Source organism: Chelonus insularis, unplaced genomic scaffold, assembly GCF_013357705.1.
Source record: "Chelonus insularis isolate UGA/USDA-ARS -01 unplaced genomic scaffold, ASM1335770v1 contig_8_pilon, whole genome shotgun sequence".
Taxonomy (NCBI): Eukaryota; Metazoa; Arthropoda; class Insecta; order Hymenoptera; family Braconidae; genus Chelonus; species Chelonus insularis.
Window position 1 is genome coordinate 21,167 of NW_023276778.1, and position 17,030 is coordinate 38,196.

At 38.0% G+C, this 17,030-nt stretch overlaps 3 protein-coding genes across 3 annotated transcripts; all 3 read left to right on the top strand.

Annotated features, from left to right (window-relative positions):
* Window positions 1–2,483: 2,483 nt before the first annotated feature.
* Window positions 2,484–5,691, top strand: LOC118072233 (uncharacterized). The gene is made up of 3 exons (XM_035091923.1): window positions 2,484–2,655; window positions 4,855–5,524; window positions 5,670–5,691. The coding sequence occupies exons 1-3, from the start codon at window positions 2,484–2,486 to the stop codon at window positions 5,689–5,691; spliced, it is 864 nt and encodes a 287-aa protein (XP_034947814.1).
* A 3,122-nt stretch (window positions 5,692–8,813) lies between these two features.
* On the top strand, window positions 8,814–10,406 carry LOC118072235 (uncharacterized). The gene has a single exon (XM_035091924.1). It carries the CDS (start codon window positions 8,814–8,816, stop codon window positions 10,404–10,406), a length of 1,593 nt encoding a protein of 530 aa, XP_034947815.1.
* Window positions 10,407–10,655: 249 nt separating this feature from the next.
* LOC118072236 (uncharacterized) lies at window positions 10,656–14,798 on the top strand. The gene has a single exon (XM_035091925.1). The coding sequence runs from the start codon at window positions 10,656–10,658 to the stop codon at window positions 14,796–14,798; it is 4,143 nt and encodes a 1,380-aa protein (XP_034947816.1).
* The last annotated feature ends 2,232 nt before the right edge of the window (window positions 14,799–17,030 follow it).

The following is a 17,030-nucleotide window of genomic DNA, read 5'->3' on the forward strand; positions in this document are numbered from 1 at the left end:
ACGAGAAGATTATACATCAGCACGCTTCAATACCATGTTTATCCATGGATTAAAAATGGATAATAACCACAATCATCAGAATCAAGGAGCAATTGATGATTTCTTGTGTGGCATCGATAAAGAAGCAAGTTCTTTAGGAGGAATCATAGGATACAAAGGTGGATCAGTTGAACGAAACAAACTCACATTCTTGGGAATTCAGAGTTATAATATTGAGAAGCTTGGATGTCAACAATTCGAAATACTATATAATCAATTGCGAGAACAACGTCTGGACTTATTTGAAATAATGGAAACATTGGATTGTCTTCAGCATGATGAATTGAAAGTTCGTAGGGGTGAATCAACTCCTAGAATTGCTCATTGTCCTAAGAAGGAGGTTTACGCTTTTAATCAATTTTTTGTAGGAAATATTTAATAATTATAATTTTAAAAAAATATATTAAATATTGTAGATAATTTTTTTTCTTTTCCAAATAAACTGTAAGATTGATGATATGTATGCTTTTGAATTATTTTTATAATTTAAAAAAAAAAACCTCTAATCCTAAAATATTTATAAGGTTTTTTTACCGATATTTTAAAAATTCACCGATAGAATCTTCAGATGTGAAGTCAATAGCTGATTTTTCACTATATACTCGGTGACAAGTGTACTTTTGTCAACTCCTAACGAAAGATTCAATTAAGGATCCGTCGCAATTAGAAATATGTGAATATCTTTAAGATCATAAGTACCAGTTGGAATTGTCATTGTACGCCATTCGTCTTTTACTTGATATCGAAATTTATTGTTGCCTTAATATATGTTTGGAATTGAATTGAATGTAAGAAAATCAATAAGTCCAAGAACGTAATGTTTTGTAGGTGATAATTCAATTGGAGGAAAATATGAAACAGCCAATAATGATGAATGTCCAGTATACTTTGCAACATACATGTTGTATTTCTTACTATGATCAGTTCTCAGCTCTTGATTTGGATTATAATTCTTTCGAGCCAAGTTTGTATATTTAACTATTTTGCTATAAATTATTTTATCTCTTTCATCAACAGCAAGTTTATTAGGTAGTTTTCTAACTAATAATTCAAGTAGCTCTGGTGTGCTTCTATAAACTCGATCAGCAATGAGAATTTTATCACCCTGAAAAACAATTTCTGAATCTCCAATATAAAGCACATTTTCTCGAAGTTTTCTTACGCTACACTTTGTATCCATATTTTGATTATTATCTCTAAGCATTTTTATGTATTTATTTATTGTTTCGGTGTGTTTGAGGGGGGTGCTTGACATCATACTCGATGTAGGCTTTTGTCGTTGATCTTCTTCTTCTTCTACAACTCCCATTCTTTCTACTGATCCCTCCTTTTCTCCCCCCACCACTCCTTCTTCCTCGCATATAGCTTCTCTGTCTTTTCCTTCTGCTGCTTTTTCTTCTTCTTCTTTATCTTGTACATTTGTATTTTCCATCATTTCACGTTCTAAATTATTTAAAGGAATTGGTCTTTTCATAGCTTTTAATGCTGCTGTAACTTCTTTGCTTTGATTGATTTCTTTCACGATTCTTTTTTTAGTGTTTTCGCTATCAATAGAGAGAATATCCAGCTTCTGACGATTAAATTATCTCTTCCTCGAGGTGGCATATTGCCTTTCATTCTTCTATATATTTACATTATCGTCGTTCAATGCTGGTATTTCAGGAGAGATATTTTTTTTATTGATAAGTTGATGTAATGGTGTTACTACGGGCTCCAAAAATTCATTTAATGAATATTCACTACCATTTTTCCCATGTTTAATCATTTCATGTTTTCGACGTATACCATCACTGACTTTCGTCAATTTCTCCAAGACATTGACTGCCTCCTCCAGTTGTCCTCTCAATTCACTCATATTGATGATGTTCACTTGACAAACAATTATTTACAAGTGTATATTTTCAGAATAAAGCATTCAATTTATACATATAAAACAATCAAAACCTCTTCTGCATCGTCCATTCTTGATTTCACTATCTTTATCGATGACAAGAAAAATATATTCATTATTATTCCAACATGAAGTACACAAATCTTTAAATTGTTAAAACTTCATATCGGTATTAACGTGATCATTATGTATATGCCGTAAATTTATTTCATCTTGTCGAAAGGGAATGGAAAAGTTTATATTATTTCGTATTAGATGTTTTGGGATTCTCGCATAAGTTTGACAAAGATAAAAACTATCAACATCTTTGTGACGACCCATACAAAAATATGCTCGAACATTATCTTGCTTCTCACGAGCTATATCATCAAATATCATAACGAAATTAAGTTGAGCATCATCTGTCTTTACAACTTGTTCATTATCATTAAATGGAAATAAACTAACGTCGTCAATCGGCTCGAGTAGTTTTTCCAAATATTTATGTTTAGGTTGATTTTATGATTTAGAATACAGATAAATATTTTCAAATCTTAATCCATTTGGATGAGTGATGAGAGCCAACAATGCATTTGTTTTTCCACAATTAGACGGTCCACAAATAACATGGAATACTTATGCTATTCATGAAATTGATTGGGGATGTGGTGAAGTTCCATATGATCATCTAAAAAAAGTCATAACGAATGCATTACAAAATGCAACATATATTTACGTTGCTGATGGTTTACAAAAAGATTTTTTCCTGAAATTTTCAACATCAAATCAAGTAATAATTGATATTTCAATTTTTGGATATGGAACATCGGGTATAACATCAGCGCACAAACTTGAATGTTGTACATATGATACAAAACATCGGGAAAATATCTTCAATGAACAAAATATGTATCGTTTGTTCCAAGTCAACTATAAATATAGTCAAAAACATCTACACTTTGAAGAATACGCGTTTCCATATGATTGTGCCAGACTCGCTGTACAGATGCAATGGTTCTATATAGATAAATTCATAAACTTAACATCAAGACAGAATTTTCTAAAATTTTTAAATGATCAGCTATAAATATGATGTGGAAAAAATTACATTCCATTTACATTTCAAGTATTATACAGTGTTCTGACTTCGAGTCGGCCGGACGAGCAAACTAAAACTAGTGGACTGTAATAAATAAGAGAAGAATAGCGAAACAGGTTGGATGCCAGAAGGTTCCTCAAAAATAGTTCATTAACACCAAATTGTATGGTTTTTTTCACTTTTATTAACAATTAACAATAAAACTAGTTCAATAGAAAGCACTAATCACTAAGGTTTATTGAGTTGTCCGTAATTCAACTATTTCTACACTTGTGAATTGTCTGCTGGTCAATGTTTCACCAAAAAACGTCTCAAAACAGTGGATAGCAACATTCACGGTTTACACCAGAGTTGTTCGGGTGTGCGATGTATATGTGAATGTCCGTGAGGCACTATGGCGTCGACGCCAGTTCAGCTTCGCGCCCAAAGACACTACAACTGACTGTACTGGACCACTGGCACTGATGAGATTGATGATGAAGCTTCAATTATGTTCACTAGAGTTGTCTGAGTCTGTTTGACCGTAAATTTAACTACAACGGGTGAGCTGACTGCAAAAATCTGCAATTTGACTGCGAAAGGTTGTACAGAGATGACCGCGTGATTTGCCTGGAGCTAACTGACGCCACAAGTGCTCGATCGCGTGCTTGTTGGCGTCACTAGGGCCGTAGAGTTGCCTTCTGGGCTATAAGGAAAATACTTCCCGATGATTGGTCCAGTGAATTGACTGACGCGCCGGTAGACAAGTCCGGCATCAACAATTTTCGAATATTCTGAGACTTGCTGACTTGGGGCCCTCCAAGTCAGAACATACAGTAAACATTATGGGTGATTTTTTGATATTAACACTTACTGGACATTCATCATTATTGGAGGTTTCATATTTTCCTTCAATTGAATTATCACCTACAAAAATTATGTTCTTGGACTTGTTGATTTTCTTACATTTAATTCAATTCCAAACATATATAAAGGCAACAATAAATTTCGATATCAAATAAAAGACGAATGGCGTACAATTACAATTCCAACTGGTACTTATGATCTTAAAGATATTTACATATTTCTGATTGCGACGGATCCTCAATTAAATCTTTCATGAGGAGTTGAAAAAAGTACACTTGTCACCGAATTATATAGTGAAAAATCAGCTATTGACTTCACATCTGAAGATTCTATCGGTGAATTTTTAGGATTCGAACGAAAAATTATAAAGCAGGAGAAGTATATAAATCGGAAAAACCAACATCAATATTGAGTGTTAATGCAATATGTGTAGAGTGTAATATTACAAGTGGTGCATACATAAATAATCAATTTGCTCATACAATTCATGCATTTTTTCCATCAGTCCAACCAGGATATAAAATTATTGAATCACCTACAAAAGTCATTTATCTCCCCGTCACAGTGAGGGAAATACATAATTTACAGATACGAGTTGTGGATCAAGACGGAAAATTAATTAATAATCGATCTGAATCAGTCACTGTAAGGTTACATTTAAAGAGTATATAATGGTAATAGTTTATAATGATCATTTAGAAGAACAAAGTTATAATAACCATCAACCATGCGCAAATGTACACAGTTTAAAAAAGACAATCAAACGAGCAACATCTCAACAGAAGAAGACGAAAAAGAAGAGGAGAACAGTGAAACAACTGACTCCCCAGAACACTCAATTCCTAGAAAGTCTTGGTTTAGACTTAATTTAAAAATTGTTAAATTTAAATTCAGCTTGTCGTGCTCAATACCATGGAGGCGACGGCATTAAAAATTAATAAAAAAATTGTTCAAGATGAATCTATATCTCATTATGAGATTCATGCTCATCAACTATAAGGTTCATCATTATATAAAAACAATGATGAGATACGTATAGCTGTACAACATCAAGATTTATGTATTTTACCATGTGAAAGTTCAATTCATATCACTGGTAAATTTACAAAAGACAATGGGAGTGCTACATCAAACAAATCTTTACTTGCAACAATGTTTGCTTGTTTCTTATTTGAAGAAATGAGATATGAATTAAATGGAGTTGAAATTGATCGTAGTAATAATGTGGGCATTACAACACTCATGAAGGGATTTCCATCATTTACACCAGAGCAAGAATATTCTTTGAAAAACAGTGGAATGGTACTTGATAATAAAAAACTATGTGATTCCAATGGGAATTTTGACGTCATAATACCATTAAAATTATTATTTGGATTTGCTGAGGATTATAAACAAGTCATTGTTAACTGTAAACATAAGCTAATACTCATAAGAGCCAACACTGACTTGAATGCAATACATCAAACTGAAATAGCTAATGCAGCGGCAGAAAATGTAAAAATTACTCTTGATAAAATTGAATGGTTAGTGCCATATGTTACAATGTCTGATTCAAAGAAACTTGATATGTTAAGTTACATCAGTAAAGATCCATCGATATCGATACCCTTCAGATCATGGGAGCTATATGAATATCCATCTTTACCTATAACAACGAAACACATCTGGTCTGTGAAGACAACAAATCAACTAGAGAAACAAAGATATATTTTATTTTCATTACAAACTGAACGTAAAAATCAATTATCAAAACGTGCTGATATATTTGATCATTGTAAAATTAAAGATTTTGCTGTTTATTTAAATTCGCAGCGATATCCATATGCTAACATGAATATTGATATTTTAAATAGTAAATATGCACTTTTGTATGAAATGTATACGAATTTCTATTCATCTTATTATAGTAAAAACATTAAAAGACCATACTTAAATAAAGGTAATTTCATGGAAAGAGGACCATTCATTGTAATAGATTGTTTAAGACAAAATGAATCTATTAAAGCAGGACCAGTCGATGTTCGTCTTGAATTTGAAGCTACTGAAGTGTTTCCCCTGGGTACAACTGCATACTGTTTAATTTTACATGATAGAATAGTCAAATATAAACCATTGAGTAGACAAATTCGAAAATTGATTTAAAAAATAATTATATGTTTATATTTAAGTTTTATTTTAAAAATTTTAATCATTTATATATTTATTTACAAATAAAAAATTTTAGAGTTGAATTTCTTTAAAAAAAAAAATCTTATAAATATTTTAGGATTAGAGGTAATAATTCAAAAGCATACATATCATTAATCTTACAGTCTATTAAAAAAAAGAAAAAATTATATACAATATTTGATGCATTTTTCAATGTACATATTTATAAAAAACATTAACATATACATTTTTTCAAAATTATAATTACTAAATATTTCCTAAAAGAAATTGATTAAAAGCGTAAACCTTCTTCTTAGGACAATGAGCAATTCTAGGAGTTGATTCACCCCTACGAACTTTCAATTCATCATGCTGGAGACAATTCAATGTTTCCATTATTTCAAATAAGTCCAGACGTTGTTCTCGCAATTGATTATATAATATTTTGAATTTTGGACATCCAAGCTTCTCAATATTATAACTCTGAATTCCCGAGAATGTGAGTTTGTCTCGTTCAACTGATCCACCTTTGTATCCTATGAACCCTCCTAAAGAACTTGCTTCTTCATCACTGCCACACAAGAAATCATCAATTGCTCCTTGATTCTGATGATTGTGGTTATTATCCATTTTTAATCCATGGATAAACATGGTATTGAAGCATGCTGATGTAGAATCTTCTCGTGACAGTCTAAGTTCTCCAATATTATAATGACTTAAATATATCTCACCGCTCTCAACTCGAATACACGCCGTTTCTTTACAGTAGAATTTTTTATTTATTCTAAAGCCATCCACATCAATGATGTGCGTTATTTTTGGATAATTTTCCATTGTTAAAAATTTCAGCTTTAATTACATTCAAAAAAATGAAACTCTAATTAAATTTTTTTATTTAATATTTTGATGATGATGATGGTAATGATGACCAATTGCTTCTTTAATTTATATTGCTTAATATTCTGCAACACATGGCGACAAGTGATTCAGGTGCTCCATAATTTACAATATGTTGAGAGTACTTTTCTTGACGTTTTTTAGTTTGATAATTATAATTTGTGCTTTTATTTATATCAAAATAATATCTACTAAATGGTAATATTCCCTTTTTACATATAGTATTATCAAACATCGAATCAATAAATTTAAAATATGGCTCGATAAACATTTTATCATTCTTAAATAACACATCAAATGTTTCTTTTGTGACTTGTATATGAATAACTTGTAAAGGTGTTCTTTGATGATTAAACACATGCATTAATGCATTTATATCAGGAATATCATGAGTGTCACAATTATGAATGTATCGATTGATTTTGTAGTAGTCATTTTGTTGCTCTATATCATCTTTATTTATAAAACATTCATGATGAATAATTCAATAATCGATATTTGTATATGTGTTAGTATACCCCAATAAATATGAAGCGAATCCACCGGCAATGATTCCTGGTTTTAGTTTTTTTAATTCTTTTCTGACTTGGAGGGGCCCAAGTCAGTTAGTCAGAAATATTCAAAAATTGTTAATGCCGGACTTGTCCACCGGCGCGTCAGTCAACTCACTGGACCAATCATCGGGAAGTATTTCCCTCATGGCCCAGACGGCAACTCTACGGCCCTAGTGACGCCAACAAGCACGCGGTCGAGCACTGGTGGCGTCAGTTAGCTCCAGGCAAATCACGCGGTCAGCTCTGTATAAGTTTTCGCAGTCAAATCGTAGTTCTTTGCAGTCAGCTCACTCGTTGTACAATAACGTACGGTCAAATAGACTCAGACAGCTCTCACGAAGATACGTGAATCATCAAATTACTCTCATCAGTGCCAGTGGTCCAGTATATTCAGTTGTAGTGTCTTTGGGCGCGAAGCTGAACTGGCGTCGACGCCATAGTGCCTCACGGACATTCACCTATACATCGCTCCCCCGAACAACTCTGGTGTATACTGTGAATGTTGCTATTCACTGTTTTTTGAGACTATGTTATTTGGTGAAAAAATAACCATTAGACAACTCATAAGTGTACAAACAATTATGGTACAGTCAACTCAACTATATGTAGTGATTATTAAATTCTATTGAGTATATTAAGTGTTATTGTTGAATAAAATCTATAAAACCCAAACAGTTCAGTGTTAATAAACTATTTTTTGGAACCTTCTAGCATCCAACCTTTGTTCTTATTCTGCTTTTAATTATTACAGTCCACTAGTTTTCAGTTTGCTCATTCGGCCGACTCGAAGTCAGAACATTTGGTCCTTCGAGCCGGATAAGAACGGCTTGGATGCATATCGAATAACTCTAGAAGGTTCTAGTAGTGAATATTTTTCGGGAATAGTTAGTGAAATATTCATTCGCCATTGTTTGTGATAAGACAACTCTTAGTATTCTATTGTAAACAACCTTACAGACAAAAGGTGTTTACGCATTCCAGTGCCCAGTGACACTCATCTGTATTATTGTGAGACAGTGGTGCTCATCTCACAACTTAAACAATTTTTTGAGACGCTTGGCGCGCAGTTTGGTTGTGTGAGAGCCAAGATACCCTCGACGCAGTCAACTCACGTGTATATAAACAAAGTTATTAATTAGTGTAGTGTCCTTAGAGTCAGTTTAGTCACCTAAAATTATTATTCAGAGCTCGTAGACTCAGTTCAGAAATTTGTGTGATTCTTTTGGTGTTGAGACTTTCTTGAAAGCCCACCATTGGTATCAAGGTGACAACAGACAACTCTAGCAACATTTTTTTGTGAACTTTCTTAGTGATAAGTGTAGCGTTAGTGACATTAGACAACTCACTCAACTGAACAATGGCAGACAAACGGTTAATTTCGCCGGCAAAATCGGACTACGTTGATGTAGCCGAAGACAATGAGTCAGTTGAAGGTATTAGTGAGATATTAGAGCAAGTGAGTGTAAGCCAAGCACCATCACCAGTTCCAGTCGACTCTCAGGCAGAAGGTACCAGTGGAACAACACTTAAGGTTCCCGAAAAGGCAACAACATCACGTGACAGGTCCAAGTCACCACCTGCACTGGCAAACACCACGTTATTTAAACTGACGTCTCAAATGTCCAGGTATGAGCAGCTTCAATTTATGCACCAAGACGTGGCTGATCTTGTGCGACAGCCTGCTCTCGTCACAATGCCCATAATCGAGGCGAAACTGTCACAACTCAACGACCTCTGGACATACTTCGTGGTGGAGCATGAGGCATTAGGAGTAAGGTGTCGGTTGACACTCTTTAAACATCAGTATATGACCGACAGAGTGTATGAAAGTGCGTTACGGCTGCATTATCATATAGAGTCAACTCTCCATCGTGTAAAATCAGAGCTACACGAGAAAGACATCCAGAAGGCCATCGATGAGTACAAGGCCTCTACAAAGCAGTCAACTCCAATCATCTACCGACAGGCAACTCTCCCAGAGATCCCTCTCCCAACATTCGCAGGCGACTCATCAACGTGGACGCAGTTTCGGGACATGTTTACGTCCCTCGTCCACGATCGGGAAGATCTCAGACCAGTAGCCAAACTACACTACCTGAAGGCCAACGTATCAGGTCCCCCACTTCAACTGATCCGTCATGCTGTGATGAATGATGATGGGTATGAGCCAGCATGGAATCAGCTCAAGGCCAGGTACGATGACCCAGAACAACTCATCTTTGCCCACATCAAGGACCTGTTCAGTGTGACCACACCATCGTCTAAGTCAGCTGAACAACTCGACAACCTGGTAGGCGTGGTACGCCAAAACTTAGATGCCTTGAAGGCACTCAATGTCCCAGTCGACTCAGCAAACTACTTCTTGGTATACCTGGTGGCCAGTAAGCTTGAGCAGCCGCTACGTGAGTCATGGGAACTCGAGCGAAGTAGGTCTCGCTCACCGACAACTCTAGACAGTCTACTCAACTTCATCTCTACTCGAGCACGTGCGATGGAGTCAGCTCAAGATGCAGCCCGTCAAGCAAAACGGTGGCCTACTCCAGTGATCACCAGAAGGTCCAGATCACAACACCAGTCTACTCAACAGCAGACGACTCACCCACAGACAACTCGAGCCTCCAGGCATGCGGCGCAAAAACGACAAGCAGATTACCCGTGTGATCAATGCAGCAGTTTGGATCACTACTTGGTTGACTGCAAAGCGTTCGCAGGACTGTCACAACACGAAAGGTACAAGCTGGTCCTCGCAGCACGGCTGTGCTTCAATTGCTTCGGCCACCACTCCATCCAGGTGTGCCAGTCAGAGAAACGATGCAGCACGTGCAATTTAAAGCACCACTCAATGATCCATACGCCCAGGACAGAATCTCTAAGAAAAAGAGGATATGGACCAGGCCAAGAACCGCAGCCTACTCACAGCAGCCAACAGCCATCAACCTCCCAGCAGTGAGGTGATGACGTGCCATTTCCACAGCCGACTCCAGATCACACCCATTCATCTAAGCAGACTACTCACCAGGTAACTCATCATCATAGTCAACTCTCTGCAGTCAACTCTAATTATGTTTCAGTCAATTCTCCGAGTGGTGGTGTGATCACTCAACATGCAGACAACTCAACGATTAATGGTGATGAATCATGTCAATCTACATGTGCTGACAGGAGTAAAGAATGCTTCTCTGATGACTCGACGGAAAGGATGACCTTAGCACATGAGGTTTCGGCTTCAGGAGGGTTGAGGGTCCTGGAAGAAGTGTCAGAAGGTCTCGTTCGATCTCCTACAGCTGAAGAAAAGAGTCAAACTCACACTAGTCAAATCTCAGACGACTCACATGATTCAACAATCACCAAGAACAATACAGACAACTCAGATATCCATGGAAGACTCGCTTCAGCATTCAGGGCAGCAGAAGATCCATGCACGACTGAGTCTCCAGTTCAATCAGACAGCTCAGCAGTCTTACTCGCCACGGCCAATGCAGTATTACTCTCAGACTACTCTCAGCTTCCAGTAAGACTCCTGATAGACTCAGGGTCTGAGCTGACGTTCATCTCATCAAGTGTGGTAAAGACTTGTCATCTCCAACGTCGTCCATCAGTAATATCAGTGCTGGGAATTGGTAACGAACCAGCTGTACAAACTAGAGGAGTGACAACAGTGACACTTAGATCAACTCACACACAGGAGCAAGTTACAATCAATGCTCATATCCTCAAATGTGTCACTGGTACCTTACCAACCAGACAACTCAAAGAACTCAACTGGTCAGCTCTCAACTCTCTGCAACTTGCTGATCCAGACTACTCAACTCCAAGACCCATTGACATCTTAATAGGAGCAGATTGTTATGGTCTAATTGTGAAGGCAGGCATCAAACAGTTTCCTCAGTCATCTCTCATAGCCCAAGATTCAATTTTTGGATGGATGCTCATTGGAAGTCCACACACGACAAGATGCTCAAGTCAGATAACTCATCACGCAGCAAGGGTCAACTCATACCAGCAAGTATCTGATCTCTTGACAAAATTCTGGGTTCAAGAAGAAGTTCCAGAGACTTCAACCAGCCAACTCAGCCCAGATGATCAATCTTGTGAAGATCATTATGTTACGACTCATTCAAGAGATCAAGATGGGAGATATATTGTGAGAATACCACTCAAAGCATCACCATCTCTTCTAGGCAACTTATCAGCGAGAGCTCATCAGTGTTTACTACACATGATCAGACGACTCACCAAGAATGACTCATATGCACAACTCTATCACAACTTCATGCAAGAATACGAGTCACTGAACCACATGACACGAGCCAAGGCAAGTCCAGTCAACTCTCCAGTGTATTATTTGCCTCATCATGGTGTCTTAAGAGAAGACAGTGTTACTACAAAGCTTAGGGTAGTATTTAATGGCTCTAGTCCATCTTCTAGTGGTCTATCAGTGAACGAGATTCAACATACTGGTGCCAAAGTCCAGAAAGACATTGCAGACGTACTCATTTGGATCAGGCAGCATAAATTTGTGTTCACATCAGACATCACCAAGATGTACAGACAAATCAAAGTCCACCAAGATGATTGGGATCTCCAGAGAATCCTGTGGGTGGACGAGCACTCCAAGATCATCCCATATCAACTCACAACAGTCACGTATGGTACCAGATCAGCTCCATTTCTGGCTGTTCGCACAATGATCCAGCTAGTGAAGGATGAGGGTCATAAGTTCCCTCTAGCTGTTGATCCACTACTAAAAGGAAGATATGTGGACGATATTTTTGGAGGTGCTGACACCGTGAGTCAATTGATAGACATCTCAACCCAAGTCAGACAACTCTGCATGGCAGGTGGCTTCCCGTTAGCGAAATGGCACAGCAACTCACTTCAATTCCTTCAATCACTTACAGACAACTTGTCAGAAGAGCAGATCCACTCATTTGAGAGCAGCAAAACGAAATTACTTGGGCTCTCGTGGATTCCAGCGAACGACTCATTTAAGTTCAACTCAAAACCTCCTCGTGAGAAGTCCAAGCTCACAAAGAGAATAATTTTATCAGAAACAGCACAACTCTACGATCCACTTGGATTTCTAGCACCCTTCATTGTCAGAGCAAAGATGTTGCTACAAGAAATCTGGCTAGATAAACTTTCATGGGATGACCAAGCCCCAGATCACATCATCACGAAGTGGAACAGCTTCAGATCAGAACTCTCACATGTTTCAGACCTCTCAATTCCACGATGGTTACGGATTACTCAGAAATCGACCGTGGAACTTCATGGTTTTTCAGACGCCTCACAAGCAGCTATGGCAGCTGTTGTTTACATACGGACTACTCATCCAGATCATGGAACTTGTTCAACTATAGTCTGTTCAAAGTCTAAGGTTGCTCCACTGAAGAAGATGTCTATTCCTAGACTAGAACTCACCGCAGCATTGCTGCTTGCCAGACTAATCACTTATGTAAGGAACAACTTAGACATTCAGCCAACTCAACTCGTATGTTGGACAGACTCCTCAGTGACTTTGACCTGGATTCAGTCTCACTCATCCCGTTGGAAGGAGTTTGTAAGAAACAGAGTGTCAGCAATTCAAGATCTCACTCCAATCAGCGTTTGGAGGTTTGTACCTGGCAAACAAAATCCAGCGGATTGTGCTTCTCGAGGTATCAGCATATCCCAGCTTCGGAAGCACCCCCTGTGGTGGACAGGACCACAGTGGTTAACAGCAGACGAATCATTATGGCCAACTCAATCATCAGTGTACGATTCAAAAGCTCAGCAGGAAGAGCGGCCCGGGCTCACTTTAGTTACTCAGACAATTCAACATGATTATCATTGGGATATGATATACAGACATTCTCGGCTAATCAAATTGCTCAGAGTGACTGCAATTTGCTTCAGATTTAGCCAACTCCTCAGACGAGTACCGCAGTCATCTCTCACCTTCCCTCTCACGCCACAAGAATTAGAGAGAGCAAGGATTTTTTGGATAAAGGCAACTCAAGAATCGTACTTCTCACAAGAAATCAAGCAGATCAACTCAAATTCACTGCCCGTCTCTCACCCCCTCGCACGATTGACAGCATTTATTGACACTCAGGGAGTCATACGTGTTGGAGGGAGGTTAGCACATGCTAGCTTGGACCAAGAAGCAAAGCATCCTGCAATCCTACCACAGAAAACTCATCTTTCCAGACTAATCATTGCAGATGCTCATGAAAGAACATTGCACGGTGGGACGCAGGCAACTCTGAACCTCATACGATCATCGTACTGGATCATTGGCGGACGACTCCCAGTACGATCCTATATTTATCATTGTATGAAATGTGCTCGTTTACGTGGCGAACGAGCGAAGCAGTTAATGGGTCAATTGCCGTTATCAAGAATCACTCCAGCCCGACCATTTGCCGTCTGTGGTGTGGATTACGCTGGTCCCATCACGCTAAAGACTTGGAAAGGCAGAGGCGCCAAAACATCTAAGGGTTGGATGTGCATTTTTGTGTGCTTCGTTACTTCTGCGCTTCATGTAGAAATTGTAACAGATTATTCAGCAGACTCATTTATTGCAGCGTTCAGAAGGTTCACTGGACGTCGAGGTGTCTGCAGAACTCTCCACAGTGATTGTGGCACCACATTTCAAGGCGCAGACACGCTCATCAGACAACTCTTCAAGCACGGGACTCAACAGTTCAGTCAACTCGCAGCTGTATTTGCAAAGGATGGAACTGATTGGAAGTTTAACCCACCAGCTGCACCACACATGGGAGGAAAATGGGAAGCTGCAGTCAAATCAGTAAAGTTCCATCTTAACAGAACGATAGGCGACTCACTCTTTACATATGAAGAGCTTTCCACACTGCTTGTCCAGATAGAAGCAGTCCTTAACTCCAGACCACTCGAGCCTCTCTCAGCCGACTCTACAGACATCTCAGCGTTGACTCCAGCACACTTCTTGGTTGGTGAACCTCTAGTAACATTACCAGAGCCTTCACTGGAAGATGTGCCAATGCCACGCTTGTCCAGGTGGCAATTTATTCAGCAGCGACTCCAATCGTTTTGGTCAACGTGGTCAAAACAATACCTTCAGCAGCAACTCGCCATTTCCAAGTGGAAACACCCCGCTCACAACATCACAGTCGGCTCACTTGTACTACTCACTGACGAGCGGTTCCCACCAACGAAGTGGCCTCTCGCCAGAGTGATTGAGGTGTTCCCAGGATCAGACGGACTCATCAGAACAGTCAAACTCAGGACAGCAACAGCAGAACTCGTCAGACCACTCACAAAACTAGTCATCTTACCATACACTCCACCAGCAGAAGATCAGCAAAGGCGTTGCTGATGGTGGGACAATGTTCTGACTTGGAGGGGCCCAAGTCAGTTAGTCAGAAATATTCGAAAATTGTTAATGCCGGACTTGTCCACCGGCGCGTCAGTCAACTCACTGGACCAATCATCGGGAAGTATTTCCCTCATGGCCCAGACGGCAACTCTACGGCCCTAGTGACGCCAACAAGCACGCGGTCGAGCACTGGTGGCGTCAGTTAGCTCCAGGCAAATCACGCGGTCAGCTCTGTATAAGTTTTCGCAGTCAAATCGTAGTTCTTTGCAGTCAGCTCACTCGTTGTACAATAACGTACGGTCAAATAGACTCAGACAGCTCTCACGAAGATACGTGAATCATCAAATTACTCTCATCAGTGCCAGTGGTCCAGTATATTCAGTTGTAGTGTCTTTGGGCGCGAAGCTGAACTGGCGTCGACGCCATAGTGCCTCACGGACATTCACCTATACATCGCTCCCCCGAATAACTCTGGTGTATACTGTGAATGTTGCTATTCACTGTCTTTTGAGACTCTGTTATTTGGTGACAAAATAACCATCAGACAACTCAGAAGTGTATGAACAATTAATGTACAGTCAATTCACCTAAACTTAGTGATTAAGAATTTCTATTGAGTATATTAAGTGTTATTGTTGAATAAAATCTATAAAACCCAAGCAGTTCAGTGTTAATAAACTATTTTTTGGAACCTTCTAGCATCCAACCTTTGTTCTTATTCTGCTCTTAATTATTACAGTCCACTAGTTTTCAGTTTGCTCATTCGGCCGACTCGAAGTCAGAACAAATTCTAAATACACTTCTGGTGTAGTTTGTTCAAATTTTGCACATAAAGTTTGATTTAACGCAAGTCTATTTTGAATGTAAAACTGATCACTTATTAACCACTTTCTCATATTTATAATACAATTTTACAAGACTTATGTCTGGAGCAAGACTGGTAATTTTTAAAAACAAATCTCCCAATAAATAGAGGTAGGTTTTTCTCTCTCTACTCGTGTTTTCCCCCACAGGACATTTTTCTAGATTTCATAGCAACTCAGATTTTCCATATCTATTTTTCATATGATAAAATTTTTTTTTCAAATCCATTCTCTCATAGGTTATCAAAGAAAGCCGCCTAATTTTAAATACAGGACATGCAGCTGCATGCCTTTTTCTAATAATTAGATTTCTCCATCTATGTTTGACACCTTACCTCAAGAATCCTCCCTCAACCTCATACCTGAATCCCCTGTCTATGCTTAGATTTTCCCATAGATAAAATTTTCTTTTCAAATCCAGGCTATGCTTAGATTTTCTCCAACGCCTGAATCCCCCCTCAACCCCCCAACAAAACCCAAGAACTCCCCCACGTCTACAGCTATGAGAGTTCTACCACAATATTCATCCCCACTCCATGCGTCCACAGCTATGAGAGTTCTACCGCAGCATCCCAAGAAAAAAAAAAAGTGCGGTAGAACTCTTATAGTCTATCTACTAATAAACATTATTGATTTCTAAATAATATTTATTTGGTATGCTTTTGCCTTACAGACACATCTTTCTCCGACATTTTTTTAGGTTCATAATGCAATCGTGTATTTAAGTAGAGCTCAATGATATTTTAAAATATTTGTATGTCGCCATATACTGACTATTAGACTAACGACAGTTCTATAAGTTGTTGACGTTGCTTGACGATTAGAATGTTTATAGCAACAACGTCTTCCATTTAATTAATCAATAGTTGTCATTCTTCATTAAACATTTTCTTTATTTAATTAATTTTCTGAAGTTATTATTTGGATTCACTTACAGTATATTTGCAAATCTGCGTGCAATAATTATCTAAAATATCTTGAGTTAGAATATGATCATTCATCGTGGAATTATCGAATCTCATTCGAATATGCTAAACAATTTCATTTATCCAAAATTTCTTAATGTTTGGAGTGTTAATTCAAACTGATATTTTCTGATTATTTCGAAATTAAAATTTACATCATCATAAGGATGAGACGTTTGTACGCACTTCTAAATTGGAAGGCATCTGGATTATTATTGAAACTGCGACGACTATGTATTTCATTAACAAATTTTTCAATATAATCGTGCGACAAAGTGTACGTTAATGAATACGTCATTCCTACTTTTTTCAACAGTTTGAATAACAAAAATATTTCTCTAAGGCATATAATTAAACCAATAAATCCTGTTTTATTCTTATTTTATACAATTCTTCTCTTGTCA